General features: G+C 34.3%; 1 protein-coding gene across 11 annotated transcripts in view; it reads left to right on the top strand.

Moving 5' to 3' along the window:
• Window positions 1-16,436, top strand: part of LRRIQ1 (leucine rich repeats and IQ motif containing 1) — a 239,590-nt gene that overhangs the window by 188,227 nt on the left and 34,927 nt on the right. For 8 of the 11 annotated variants that reach the window (XR_516764.4, XR_007919512.2, XM_008256853.4 and 5 more), the window contains exons 24-25: window positions 1,674-1,803; window positions 3,691-3,751. Coding sequence is in view for 8 of the 11 variants with exons in the window: in XM_008256853.4 (XP_008255075.2) it covers window positions 1,674-1,803; window positions 3,691-3,751 (191 nt within the window). In the remaining 3 variants the exon portion in view is untranslated. The other 3 variants (XM_051845713.2, XR_007919513.2, XM_008256859.4) reach the window with 3 other exon arrangements.

Here is a 16,436-nt window from a genome sequence, read left to right on the forward strand (position 1 = left end):
GCTTTGGTAAAGAAGAGACATAATGCTGTGCAGTACCTGAGTATGGCAGCCCCACATCTTCCTTTTGAGTGTCTGTTTGCCTATAAGGAAAATTTTCTTGGTGTCTGGTTTATGGTTTCAGTGGTGAGCCCTTGCACGTGAAGTACTTACTCCTCCAAATAAAGCAATTATAAAGGGGTTGGCTGATGTATAGCATTTAAGAGCTATGATATTTTAGAACCATAAGTGATGTAAGAAGTGATAGGAACTTTACTGAATAACATGGCATGTAGAGAAACAAAATGTCTTAATTTTTAGCTGTCCTGAAAACTAGTACCAGAGTTTTACTAGATTGAAAATTAGAGTTGTTTCACTACCTAACAAAAACAACTTTTAAGGAAAAAAGACAATTTAGATGTACCATCTTTGACATATTCAGAATGACACATGCTAAGCTTATATGTCATTTATGAGTGTGTATATGTACATACACCAGGCATTCCAAATAGACTTTGTCCTGTGCTTTTTTTTCCAAATTACAAATATATTGATGTTTTATGTACAGACATCTATAGTGAAATATTTCAAATTAATACATGGATGTTTGAAATATCTGGTTTTAAAGTAAAAGATTTTCTGAGTATGATTACCGTGAGTTTGTTTTCAGGATATGTCTCCCTCTGATGTATCGTCAGTCTAACCTCCAAATATGCTGATAACACCAGGAAAGACATAGAATAAAAGATAAGTCCAAAAAACAAAAACAAAGCAAAACAAAAGATCAAGTCCATGGAGGAAGACTCTATCACACCTTATCTTAGGTGTAATTATAATGGATGTAGTAATGATACAGCAGCAATGTCTGCAGTTTAAAAAAATAGTAATTTTTATATTTGAATATCAATGTTGAATATTTACTTTTTCCTTTTGTTTTTAATATTTTTACTTTTATGTTTGTTACCTTATTTCTTACCTGAATGATTTTTATACTGTGTATTTTTCCATACCCTTCTTTCTTGTTGAGCTTTCTCCCATCCTTAGATGTTCTTCCCTAGTATAGTTTCCCTGAAACTTGATATAAATTACATTTCTAGCTTAAAATATTATATTAGCTAACACAAGTAAAATTAAAATACCATCTCAAGTATAATTTATAAATTCTATATAGGGATAAGCCTATTATAAAAAAAATTAGATATAAAATTAAGCCTAATTTTAAATCATATGTGTTGCCTTTTAACTCTGTTGGGTATTTTTTTAAATACAGAATGTTTTAATTTTTATAGTTCCTCTTTTATTTTCTTTTGTTGGACATGTAATATAAAGGCTATGTCAAATGAATCATTGCCAACACACACACACACACACACACAAAGAACCTAAAAAGTCATGATAGCAAACAGAGTTTTGATATTAGAAAACTAACTCTGAACTTTCTAATTAAAAACAAATCCTATAAAATGATAGTTCAATTAAAATATTTCCTTTTTTTTTCTAAATAGGTGAGTTTAAACTCAAGGAGGCAAAGTACCTAATTTGTACATAATTGATGCTAACTTCTTACAAATGATTCCGCTCCAAGGAATTTGCTATTTTTGTTCTTTCCTATGATAAAATTTTTAGCTTACACTGAGCATAGTGGATAACATTTGATTCCATTAAATACAAATAATCATGCCATCTTTTTTCCCCAGGTAAAGAAGACTCTATCTATGAAGATACAACTGCAAATGAAAAATTAGAAAGGAGGAGAGAATATACATACCAATGGCTTCACACACAAGTTGGGGTTCATGAAACAACTAGTTCCAGAAATATGAAATGGTGAGGTCATTTCCTTTAAATTAGATTTTTGTATTGTAAACACATCCTGAAAAGTGAAACCTAGGTTAATTATACCAAAACAAACATGACTTCATAGCCAAAGGCCAATACACCAGGTTGTCAGGTTATCAAAAGGGGTTTTTAATATAGAATAGATTTAATCGCTCTTTATATTTTTCATTCTAAGATTTATTTGAGACTAATTCTATTCTGTAATCCTAAAAACCAACAGATGAACCATGTGAATGATACTACTGTATAACGTAAATGCATGGCGTCCATTAACTGTTTCTAAATATCATATATAGTATAGGTTGTATTTTATTTTGTGTCCATTTATAAATAATATATATAAAACTGGATAGGGAATGCCAACCTCACAAATGGAGATTTAATCTGCTGCACCACAACACTGGCCCTATAGTTCAGCTAGAAAGTTGAAGATAGGTTTATATCCTCTACCAGCAAACAGAGGGCCATAAACCTAATAAGTACTCAATTAATTTTTATTACATTAATGTGTTCCATTACTAGGGATGCCCATAATAAAATACCGCAAATAGTGTGGTTTAGGCCAGAAGTTCAAGACCAGTCACTAGATTTTCTCTCTTTAGATGTCTCCATCCTAGGTTTGCAGATTGCTGCCTTCCAGCTGTGTCCTCACATGGTCATCCTTTAGTCTGTGTTGCCTGTGTTCTAATCTTGTCTTCATATAAGGATACAGTCCTATTGAATTTAGAATACAACTGCATAATTTTTATTTCTATTAATTGCCTCTTTCAAAGCCCTATGTCTAAAGACAGCCACATTCTGAGGATTAAGACTTAACATGAATTTGGAGGGACACAATTCAGTCCATATTACTGTGTTATAAAGTATATGTCTGTACTGAACCATAATTTTAAGGCAATTTAAGTTAAGAGATGGGATTTTGACATAGATCTTCCATATTTCCTTTTTTTAACCCCATATTTCCAGAAGAAGGTGCATAAATGTGCCTTTGTAGGCATTTATTAAATATGTAAACCAATATTGAATCCAAAAATGAGAACATTTTATAAATATTTCATGGCATTGTGGTTTTTAAATAACAAAGGCAAAAACAAAATCCTAGAAGTAATACGTTAAAACTTAAGTAAAGGCTGGAGCTGCTGGGGGCAGTGGGTTAAGCCACCATCTGCAGTGCCTGCAGTGCCAGCATCACTATGGGCACAGGTTCAAGTCCTGGCTGCTCCATTTCTGATTCAGCTCCCTGCTAATGCACCTGGGAAAACACTTGGGCCCCTGAACCCATGTGGGAGACCCAGAAGAAGCTCTTGGCTCCTGGTTTTGGCCTGGGGCATCCTCAGCTGTTGCAACCATTTGAGGGTTGACCAAGCAAATGGAAGATCTCTCTCTCCGTAACACTTTCAAATAAATAAATATTTTTAAAAACACAGCTAAGAAATAGAAGTAAATACAACATTGCATTATAGTAATTCACTATCATTAGTTCTTTCGTATTTTATTCTTTGTATATTTATGTTTGACAAAGAAGAGTAAAATCAAAATTTAGAAATTGAAATTTTATGTTAAATTAAATTAAAATAACTATGGAAAGTTGTATATTTGTACTTAGCTTTCTTTTTAATGTAATTTAAGAAAATTATTATTTACCTTTTATATAAGGGGACTTCAAAAAGTTTGTGGATATGAAATGAAAAGATGTTTATGCTGGTCTAAAAATTTTGAAATATGCATGGTGTTTTCATAATAAGCATTTTCTATAGAATTTTGAAATATAATCATAAATAACTGATTTCTTCCAAACTTTTCCTTTGGGAATTTCTCTCCTATTCTTCTTGTACATTTATATTATTATGTTTTCTGTTTTTAATCACAATACAGCAATCACTTCTTGCCTGAGTTAGATCCAGATGTACTTAATGGTGGAAGAGTTCAACTTATGGTAAGAAAAGTGTTTAAAGCTATAGAAAAATTTTGTCAACACAGGTGCTCAATAAATTACACTTTAAAGTATGTCCAAAATTAGTTTAAATTGTGGAAATATCACAACTATATTTGAGGTAATCTCAAAATACTGTGTGTTAAAATAATAACATGTTTTCTTGATCTGTCATATAACATTGCAATATGATGTTGCTTTAAAATATTAATTTCGTATGATGGATGTAAAAATATTAACATGCTAACATTTTAAAATAAAATTACTCTGGGTGAGAAATCATTAATTAAATTATTTTCTTGAATATTTTGAAAGTGTAGAATTTATAGACTCTATTTGAAAGAACAAACTACCTTCCAAACTCAGAAAATCAAACTGTGTGAAAAATTAACAAGTAATTGTGAGCTTAACTAGTCTAAGTAGTAAGGTATAAGTTACTAAAGCTTTAGGGACAATGAGATTGTAAACATAGTGACAAGAGTATAGAGTCTGATAGTATAAATGTATGTGGATTGCTAAAGTCAATTGTACTATACGGTATTAGAAGAAACACAATGTTATCAGAAGGAGACTGGCCAAACTGGAGTCTAAAAAAATGGACCCACCACAGAAGAAATGTCCAGTGTGTTTCCAGAAAAGTCCAAAGAATACAATACACTGACCACTAACAGAAGTGTGGACCTCCTTGGCAGGTAAAAATGTATATATCAGATGACCCTAACTTTGAAAGAATGTCCATTTATATCAACCAAAACCTCTTTCCCATTCATCAGTAAAACTGATTATGATTCATTTTTCATGAAGAACTTCATATAAAAAGATAGTGTAATTTCTGGTGAAACTGAGTATTGTGGTTTCCAGTTCAGTTATGTTCATCATTTTCATAAACAGTTCATTCAAATAGTTTTCCTAAATAAAAAGCAAAACCTAGGGTAGTAGTTGGCTTAAATTCATGTCTTTATTAAAATATTTTTGGAATATCTGTTAAGATTTTAAATAATTAGTAAATTATTTTGTATTTTTGTAGAGACTGGCAGATTAATATGCAGGTTAGTCTAGGAAAATTTAAACTTAACACTGTTAACACCACATTAAAAGAAAGATTTGTTTTATTGAAAGGCAGAATTATGGAGCAGGGTTGTGGGTGAGTACAGAGAGAAAGAGATCTTCCATCCACTGCTTCACTCCCCAAATGGCTGCAATGGCCTAGGCTATTCCAGGGTAAATCCAGCCAGGAGCTTCATCAAGGTCTCCCATATAGGTTCAGGGGCCTCATCCCGTGGGCCATCTTCTGCTGCTTTCCCAAGCACAGTAGCTGGGAGCTGGATGGGAAGCAGATCATCCAGGACTTGAACAGGAGCCCATATAGGATGCCAGGACTGTAAGTGGTGGCCTAACCTGTTCTACCACAGAACTGGCCCCCAACATACATAGTATTGACTAATACTTTGGCACAGATTGGTAAATGAAATGATATTATATTTAATTACTATACATGTAAGCATGAATGAAAATATATTGGATAGATTACTGGTCAAGTTGATTGTATGAGATTAACTTTAGACATAAATTTTCTTTTTCCAGATCCCTTTATATTCTATAATATGCAAATATGTGATAAATAAATTTCAATTATAAATGCTTTTTTTTATGGTGAAAAGATACAAGTGAACACAAAAGCAAAGTAAATGCAAGTGAATTAGGAATGCACATATGTGTATGTATGTGTATGTGTGTGTGTTTGGGGGAGGGGAGCAGGACACAGGGGAAAGAATCAGTGGCTTATATTAGAAGGATACTTTTGACTAACAACCCAGAATATGAATCTTACAGAGTAATCTGGAATGAAACACACCTCCCCATTTATGCCAACCAACTAGTGGCAAATAAATATGTAACTTCAACCAGGCCATAATTAAGAGAAAAAAATTTTATGAAAATCTTCAGCTGCTGCAGATATAACATCTCCACGATAAAAGAGAAATATCACTAGTAGAAGGACAGAAATTATGGAACAAGAATGATCAATTGTTAGTAAAGGACATATATAAAAAATGAACAAATCATGAATTCTAGAAATAATCATTTCAATATACTCTAGACTGAACACAGTAAAGGGAGAATTAGGCAATTTCAGGATTATCAACAAAAGAACAATAATTAAGTTGACACCTGACATCATATCAGAAACAAGAAGTTCTAAAACTATATTGATTTCTTTTTTTCTTATTTTTTTAATAATATATATTTACAATTTTTTTTTATTTATTTAACAGGTAGAGCCATAGACAGTGAAAGGGAGAGACAGAGAGAAAGGTCCTCCCTCTGCTGGTTCACTCCCCAAATGGCAACCACAGCTGACGCTGTGCCAATCCGAAACCAGGAGCCAGGCGCCTCCTCCTGGTCTCCCATGCAGGTGCAGGTGCCCAAGCACTTAGGCCATCCTCCACTGCCCTCCCGGGCCACAGCAGAGAGCTGGACTGGAAGAGGAGCAGCCGGGACTAGAACCCGGTGCCCACATGAGATGCCGGCGCTGCAGGCGGAGGATTAGCCAAGTGAGCCATGGCGCCGGCCCTACATTGATTTCTTAATAACAGGAATAAATATATTATTCAGGATACTCTACTAAGTTTCAATAAAACAGATAGAATAAGACATTATCAGGCATTCAACTTCTGGATTTTGAGAAAGCTAGTAAATTTGTCTTCTCAGCAAGAGCAAAGCATATCGCAATGAAAGCAGAGGTTAGAAAAATTAAAATATAATATTTTCCTTACATAAAAAATCAGAAGACATGTCAAAGATATATGGATGATTATGTTATTATTTGAATTAAATATATTCCCCCAAATTCCAGGACCTGCACAAGACAGTTGTAATTCACATACTCTGTGGAACATACTATGAGATTTTGATCCTTGAGTGCAAGAATTTATTTCCAAATGAGATTTTGAATTTGAGTGCAGGAAGTTATTTCAAGAGCAACACTCAGGAAAGGAAATAAGCAAGACCTAGCAGAGGGAGAAAATGAACTTCAATAGAGATGCAGCAGAGCAGGTGAGTTCTGGGTATGGGTATGAGAAGGCCTTTTTGAGTTGCCTCAGCTTGAGGCAAGAGGTCAGGCTTGTATTACTGCACCTTCTCAGGAAAAGGTGTGACTTGGACAAGGCACCTCTCATCGGTCTCCAGATAGGTTTTAATCTGAGAGACACCATGCTATAACTTCTCCAGAAGTGGAAGTCTCTGACTCATTGGTAAACATGTTCTAGTTGAGGAAAGATAGTAAGTTCACTACTCATGGATGAAAAACTTAATAGATAAAATCTGGCAGTTGTCCCCCAAATAAATGTACACATTTTTAAAAATTCCATCCAATATTGTAGCTGATATCTTAGGAACATGAAAAATATCATTCTAAAATGTGTGTTGAGAAATGAAAACCTGATAATATATGTCAACATTGAATAAGAGAACCAAGTTACATCATGAACTATAAAGACTTTGTACAGAACTAAATTAAAATTTATGCTACTGGCATACAGTGGAAATGCATGGTTAGTTCAGGATAGACCTGTGACTATATTGGAATAAGGGTAGGAAGGTTTAGATTGTTTAGCAAATGACATTCATCAAATGACATTATGGAAAAGAGAAACACAGGAGTATATATAGACCAACACACCCTTTCTGATAATGGATAGAATTTAGAAGATTTGAAGACATAAATATGAAAGGTAAAGCTGTATCAGATAAAATAAAATAGCAAATAATATTTTTCAACTTAGCATATACTCCAAACTATATAGCAAAAAATGTAATTAACTTTCATCAGTTTAATACTTTCCAAATGAAGAATTTATAGAAAAGGTTGACAGAAACATTACAAACATGGAGAAACTGGTTTTAGTGCCTAAAACTTGTAAGAGCTTAATATCTAAATATAAAAAGATCTCTCACAGATGATTAATATAAATCAGGTGAATACATTAATAAAGTACAGGGACCGGCACTGTGGCACAGCGGGTTAATACCCTGGCCTGAAGCACCGGCATCCCATATGGGCGTTGGTTCGAGAACCGGCTGCACCACTTATGACCCAGCTCTCTGTATGGCCTGGGAAAGCAGTAGAAGATGGCCCAAGTCCTTGGGCCCCTGTACCCATGTGGGTGACCCGGAGGAAGCTCCTGGCTCCTGGCTTCGGATCGGCACAGCTCTGGCCATTGCAGCCAATTGGGGAGTGAACCATCAGATAGAAGACCTCTCTCTCTCTGCCTTTCCTTTGTGTAACTCTGACTTTCAAATAAATAAATAAATATTTTAAAAAAAAAAGAAAAACTTGTTTGACCTATATTTAATAAGCAGGAGGAACAAACTAAAACTATACAAAAATAGAAACATTTCAAAAATATAATACTGAGTTTTAAATTAGTAAACATAACTTCAAATTTATATGTATATTTCAAAAATTTCTTTTCTCTAGGCTATGTATAGAAATTTCTTTTCTATAGGCTATGTATATTCTATAGGCTATATTCTATGTATATTCTTTTCTCTAGACTGTGGCAAACTAGCTCTCCTAAAGGAACTATTTTTTTAATATAAAACTGAATAAAATATATCAAGCAATTGTTTTCCTGTGCTAAAAAAACAGCACAGGTCTATTATCATTGAAATAAATCAAACACAAAAATTGAGTTTTACAATCACACCAGTTAACAGCCTGGAAATACTTTCTGGAGTCCAGCACAAGGAAGAGTGAGCCCATAAAGAACACTGGTTTCACTAGCCAGGAAGAGCAATAACAGTTTTCGGAGTTGCTGAGGTAGCTAGTATTTCCGGGGCAAAGACTATCTGGTATTTCCAGAGAAAGGACTGAAGAATTGGCATAGATGGCTTCTTAAGTATTTGACAAAATAATCAGCTCCATATGCACAACAGTGAAACTGAAGTCCAGAAGAGAAAATCTACATGGAATAGAGGACTTGAACAGAGATTCTACAGATCACACCAAGCTGATAAGCACTGGAATTCTGATCCTCCATAGTGGAAAAGAACTGAGGCATTTAGTTAAAATCACATAAAGATCAACTTTAAAGGCAGACTACTCTAGGTCTATAGAAGCAAATGTAAAACTCAAAATGATTAAGTTAATCAATAAGTAAATAAATTGTCTGCCAGAATAAAAACCAATGTAGTTTAAGGTGGTAGCAAAATCGAGCTATGCAAGAAGTAGCATCACAATATCCAGTATTCAATGAAAAGGAAAAGTTGCTAGACCTACACAGAAGCATGAATATGTGTCCGAAAACCAAAGAAAAATCAGTTACCACGGGAAACATAAAGTAATAATATGAAAGTTACAGTTTGCAGACAAGAACCTAAAATGTTATTAGAAGTATGTTCAGAAATTTAAATGTTACTTAACAGATTGAGATAGGAGGAGCAGCAGAGGAACACTGTGGTGGAGAGAGCTAAATTGCTATTCGAGAGGGCTGCATCTCATATCAGAGTGCCAGGGGTCAAGGCCTACCTCTGCTTCATTCCTATCCCTCTTCCTGATAATGTGCTTGCTCGGCAACAGATATTGGCCTAAGTACTTGGGTTCTTGCAACCCACGTGGCCAACCCAGGTGGAGTTCCTGACAGCTGGATTTGGCCTCCTGCTGCCTTGGCTATTGAGGGCTTCTGGGGAGTGAACTAGAGTGCCTTTCTCTGTTTCTCTCTCTCTCTCTCTCTCTCTCTCTCTCTCTCTCTTTCTGCCTTCAAATATTAATATATGGGGGGAAAAAAGCAATGCATGGGAATCTCAGTAGAGACAAGGAAACTTAGAAAATAGAATGAGCCGGCACTGTGGCATAGTAAGCTAAGCCTCCGCCTGCGGTCCAGTAGAAGATGGCCCACGTGCTTGGGCCTGCACCCACATGAGAGACCTGGAAGAACCTCCTGGTTTCTGGCTTCGGATCCGCCCAGCTCTAGACTTTGTGGCTATTTGGAGAGTGAACCAGTGTTAGAAGATCTTTCTCTTTGTCTCTCCCTCTATCTGTCTGTAACTGTACCTCTCAAATAAATAAATAAAATCTTTATAAAATACAATGAAATAAAAATCCAGAACTGAGAAAAAGCTTTAATTGAAAATATTCACAGGATAATCAATGTTAGATATCATAGAAAATATGAGTACTTGAAACATAGGAAGCAGACAGCAGAGGAAAAAATGGCTTTGAAAAGTAGTTTGATTTATGAGATAATATCAAATAATCTAACATATATATATACAAATTGAATTTCTGAAAGATTGTGCCTGAAAAATTCGTGAAAAATACTCAATATTTTCCAAATTTCATGAAAAATGTAAAACATACAGAAAAAGTTCACTGTACACACCAAAATTACACCTGAGCACATCACAACTGCTGAAAACTGAAAATAAAGAAATGAAATTTTTGAAAAAACAGTGAACAATGCATTATATACAAAAGACCATTGATAAGAATTATTGATGACTGTGTATCAAAACATTTAAATCCAATATCTTCAAGTGCTGAAAGAAAAATAAATTGTCAAACTTCAAATCTATACTCAGTGAAAATATAACTAATCCATTACATTAAAAGGGAAAAATTATCTCAATACATGTGGAAAGGATTTTTCACAGAAATCAGCACTTGTGTATGGCAAAATTCTTACAAAATTAGGAACAGAGAAAACTTCCTCAACATCAAATCAATGAAATAAGGAAAGTAAGAAGACTCATACAACCTGATTCCAACCTTTGTATAAAGCCCCAGTAATCAAAATCATTTTCCATTTACATAAAGATAGAAAAAATCTACAATATGGAAAATAATACAATGTGGAAAACAGCAATGAGTCCAGAAAAATATCCATATTTACAAGATCAATTGATTTTCTATAAAGTACCAAAGCAATTCAAAGAGGGAAAGAACAATGAAGTTACCTCCATGAAAAAAAAAATGAAACTTCAATCCTACTTATACTTTATACAAATATGAATTTGAGTTGAATTATGGGCTTAACTGTTAAAGCTAAAATTATCAAGCTTCTTCAAGAAAGCCTAGTAAGATAACTGCACCAAGCTTTGGTAGGCAGATTTCTTAGAACACACACAAAACAAAAACAAAAAATAATGTAAACTGTACTTCAGCTTTAAAAGCATTCACCCTTAGAATACATTAGTCAAAAAATAAAATGAAATGAAAAATGAAACCATATGGAAAGATGTTCAGCATTATTAATTACCTGGGTGATAATTAAAGTCACTATGTGATGCACCTATTATAATGGGTAAAATAAAGATGAATGAAATTGTCAAGTGCTGACATGTATGCAGAACAAGTGGATCACTCATTGATTGCTGGTGAGAGTGGTACAGCTGCTCTGGGAAAAAACAAATCTGTCAGTTTCTCGAACAGTTAAATATGCACTTAACATATGACCTAAGAATCCTGCTACTGGGCCTTTTTCCTAGAAAAAATGAAGTTTCATTCAAACAAAAAACAGCATGCACTTGTTCATAGCAGTTTTATTTACATTGACTAAAATCTAAACACAACCAAAATGTCATTCAGTAGACGAAAGGCTAAATAAATGGTGACACATCCATTCCATGGATACACATAAAACACAAAGAAATAAAAACTCAATAAACTTGAAAATCATTGATAAAACAAAGACTTCAGTGGATCTCAAGAATGTTATGTTGAGTGAAAAGAGCCACAGAAAGGCTACTTACTGTATAGATTCACTCTCTAACATTTTTCAAAATCGAGAACACATCTATAGCTGCCAGTAGTTATGCTGGGGAGTAGAGCAGGGGACTTTTTTGGGGAGTGATTCTGCCAGTGGCCATATGAATTTACATGTATAATAAAATTCCATAGAACTATTAATATATTAGTGCAATTGAAAACTAGAAAAGTTCCCAATAAGAGATGTAATTTAGTAATAGTATTGCATTGTCAGTTTCTGGTTGTGTTCATCATACTTTGGTTACGTAAAACATCTGGGTAATCTGTGTGTAGGGTGCACAGGAAACACAAAGTACAACTATTTTCAACTATTATAGGATTTTTAATTTTTGAAATGTGAAAACAAAAATTGTGAAAATAATTGAATTTCTTATTTTAGATCTGTGTATTTTAGTGCACATAAATTATATCTCTATTTCCTTTAAACATTTATAGTGCCTTTCCCACCCACATAGGCTAACTTGTTATGTAAGCAAAGTAATTTGTGCAATACTGATGATGTATTATGAATGGAAAGGTAGACATAACTCAGCTCTCTGGAAAGGAAATTCAGATGATTTTTTAAAATCACCCATATGTCTAAAAATAATACAAATGATGATGTGTAAGCTTAGACATTTGTAGTAATTTTAAATTTGCAAATTATTCAAACAATTAAAATGAATGACCTAATCCCAGATTTTATAGATGCAATGTATAATGAAAAAAGTTACAGAAAAGTGATCCCATTTATTTAGATTAATTTTGAAAATAATATAGAGGTAAGACACCCAAATCCCAGATCAGAGTACCTGGGTTCAATTCCTGGCCCTGGCCTCAGACTCCAACTTGCTAATGAAGGCCCCCAGAAGTTAGCATCGATGACTCAAGGAATTGAGTTCTGCCCTACAGGTGGGAGACCTGGATTGCATTCTAGCTCCTGGCTTCTGCCAGGTCCCGCCCCATTGCAGGCTTATGGGGAGAAAACCAAGGGATGGGAGCTCTCATATAATATGGTAAATAGCTAAACCAGTAATATAGTTATTTATTACCATCACGTTTTATGGACAGTATATATTTATGTTGCTATACTTTAACTACTGGCAAGACAGATTTGTTTACAGCAATACCACCACAATAATGTGTGTCTTATAATGTTTTGACAGTTACATCAGTACTACATTGTGAAACAATAAGAATTTTAAACAATATTAAATTTTGAGCCTCAGTATAATTATATATGCCATCCATCATTGTAACATCATTATACAATGTATGATTACACTCTAAAAATTTTAACATATATATGTAGAAAACTATGAGGTAATATATATAAAGAAATTTCATCTTTAAGACATTTTATTTCTCTTAAAAAAAAAAAAGCTGGGGGCCGGCACTGTGGCATAATGGATAAAGCTGCCACCTGCAGTACCAGCATCCCTTATGGGCACCGATTCGAGTCCCTGCTGCTCCAATTCCGCTCCAGCTCTCTGCTATGGCCTGAGAAAGCAGTAGAAGATGGCCCAAGTCCTTGGGCCTCTGCACCCACATGGGAAACCTGGAAGAAGCTCCTGGCTCCTGGCTTCAGCTTGGCCCAGCCCTGGCTATTGCAACCATTTAGGGAGTGAAGCAGCAGAAGGAAGACTTTCTCTCTGCCTCTGCCTCTCTGTAACTCTGTCTTTCAAATGAATAAATAAATCTTGTTTCAAAAAAAAATCTAAGTAATAAGTACATAGGAACTTGTTTTTAATGTGTATTGCATGACATATCTTTGTTTCCAAAAAATGCAAAACTTTTAAAATAAATAATAAAATCTTACTTAGGAAAATACAGAAAAGAGGAAGTTCTTGTTTATTATTAAGTGAGAGAAAATAGCTACTTCTAATTAAGTTGCCAAGGTTACAGATTAATTAGAAAACAGTTGCATAGAGTCCTTCCAAAATTCACACACCTCATTTCACTGTGAAATATAAGAAAACTACAAACCTCATATGTAAGTCTATAAATGGGACATATTCAGAAACCAAAAACCTGGAAGCACTTTGCATAATTACTGATCAGTAAATATTTTTATTGCTACAATTAGAGAATTATTATGACATTAATGTGAGAATGTTTATTGCATTCATATTGTTGTGCTTTAAAACTTAACTTTTATTTTTGTAGAATAAGTATTGAATGTATGATTTCGTGTTTGTTTTAATGTGTGCTGTTGTAGCAGTTAAGTGTGCATCCGCAGCTTTTAAGAATGATCAGCTCTTTGAATCCAAGGGTTCTGCATTTACAGATTTGACAGCTATGAGTTGAAAATGTTTGAATAAAAAACTGTATTCGTACTGAAATTGTGCAAACTTTTTTCTTGCCATTATTCCCTAAACAACAGAACAGCTACTTACATATTGTTTACATTACATTATTAAAGGTAATACATAAATGATTTAAAGGGTATTGCTGGAGGTGTGGAAAGTGTATGCAAGTATTAGATCATTTTCTATAATAAACTTGTATGTACACAGATTTTGATAGCTGCAGGAGTCATGGAACAATCCCCCATGGTTATCAAGAGACAACTGTATATTTTCTTTGTATGATATAGAAAAAAAAGATATTTTTCCTTAAAGTTTCCCATTTGTTAACAGTAAGATAAAGATTGATGTTCAGTCTTGAAAGCCTATGTTTTGAGAAATAGAATTAAATATTAACACACATGGGCTGTGCCAGATGCACTGACAGACATAACCAGCCAATTTATGAAATTTCAAATGTGAATTTAAGTTGCTAGGTGGCACCATTATGAAATCATGTGTTCTTGCTAAATTTTACTTCTAAATTTGACTCCCTATAAATTCTGACCTAATTATTAATTGACATTTAATTGTTTTCTGTTTTGGAAGCACCAGTCCTTTGGATGTTAATGACTTAGAATATCATGAGATTTTTGGAAGGCATTTATTCCTTGGAATAAATTATTTTTAAATCTTGAGGCTTTTAATTGGTGCCTCTTTAGACAGCAGGAGGAGTTGCATGTGATTCACAAGCGTTTCTTTGCTATCTAGTCTCATCTGTATTGTGCTACTGCTTTGGTGTTTCCCTTTTAATTCTTGACTACTTTTTTTAAAGACTTTTTTGTTTATTTGAAAGGCAGAGCAACAGAGGGAGGAAGGGACCAAGTGATGGAGGGAGAGACAGGGGGTGTGGGTGGAGGAAAACCTCCATCCCCTGGTTCACTCTACAAATGGCCTCAACAGTCATGTCTCGGCCAAGCTAACAAAGCCAGTTGTCGGGAACTCCATCTGGGTCTCCCATGTGGGTGGCATCAACCCAAGTTCTTGGGTCATCTTCCACTGCTTTCCCAGACTCATTCACAGGGAGCTTGCTCAAAATCTTGGTCTTGAAATGGCGCTCTGATACGAGATAATAGCTTCACAAGCAGCAGCTTAACCCATTGCACCTCCACACTGGTCCTTTGAGCCATTGTAATGGGAATGTTAGACATGTACTGATGTGCACTAGCTAAAATGAGTTTCAGAAAGAAACTATAGCATTTTTCATACAAATCACAAGTGTAGATTGGAAGTCAGCTTTTATTACATTTTAAAGTTTTCTACTGATGTTTTTGATGATGCAGTTATATCACTGCTAGTTTAATTGTTTGCTATTTAAAAAAATAAAAACCTAACATTATAGAATGGTTCCTATTCTGGGCAAAATTCACACTTTCTTATTACAAATTAATAAGTATATGGGGCAGGTGTTGTGGTCCCGTGTGTTAAGCTGCTTGTTTGAGACACCCACATCCTATGTCAGAGTGCCAGTTTCAGTCCTGGCTATTTCATCCTTCAAATTCAGCTTCCTGTTAATATGCCTGGGAGGCAGAGAATGATTGCTCTAGTACTTGGGACCCTGCCACACTTATAGAAGACCCAAATGGAGTTACTGACTCCTATCTTCCACCTCACCTGTCCCTATCTGTTGCAGGCATTTGGGAAGTAAACCAGTGGATGGAAGATTGATATTCTCTCTCTCTTTCTCTCTCTCTCCCCATCAGTCTGCCTTTCAAATAAATAAATAAATCTTTTAAAAGAATGCTAGGTGCTAAGTATATGAGGTAATGTGCATGTCAGCTCTATTTACCCATTCCCATTTATATTTGTGTATATAAATTTCTAGGCATCATGTTGTACACAATAAATATAAAGGATTTTATTTGTCCGTTAAAATTAAATAAATTGAGCAAAATATGAATAAACAATGAGTTCATATGTGTGAGAGTGGGAGGATGGATAAAAGCATATAAAGGAAAAGGGTGAATTGATCAGTTTGAAAGAGGTTTTGAGTTTTAGACTCTGAATCCTCAAGTCTTTGTAGTTCATCATATGGAGACAACTTTTTAGTCACAGTGGTGGTTTTATGCTTTTATTTTGCTGTATTTAAATTTTCCTCACATCAAACATGAAAGACAATGCTTTTTCACAGGATTTCAAGCGTACTGTGGTTTGGGTTAAATCCCAGCTACTTTGAGTCTGCTTTGCTTCCCATCATGGCATTTCCCCCACTGCAGAGATGAATTCTTTTTAAGTCCTTACATAATGATGTTAGGCATTTTATAGTATTTTATAGGTAGAAAGCAATTCTTTCAATTTCTAGATTCTATCTAAGATAGCAATAAAACTACGAAGATAATTTTACATGAGATGAATTATTTAATCCCTATATCCTTAAAAAGAGTATATCCTGAAGTTTCTACATATTTACCATTACCCACGAATTAGACTTAATATACAATATTCTTTTATTGGCCATGGTTATAACGTGAAGGTGGAGATCATCTGTGACTTTGTGGTAGACAAATATGGGATGAAAGGCATTTTAGGGACTTTTATTAGGAAGACTAATAGTTATAAGTGGTGAAATATAAATATTTCATAAAATAATATAATA

The sequence above is a fragment of the Oryctolagus cuniculus genome, chromosome 11 (assembly GCF_964237555.1).
Source record: "Oryctolagus cuniculus chromosome 11, mOryCun1.1, whole genome shotgun sequence".
Lineage (NCBI taxonomy): Eukaryota > Metazoa > Chordata > Mammalia > Lagomorpha > Leporidae > Oryctolagus > Oryctolagus cuniculus.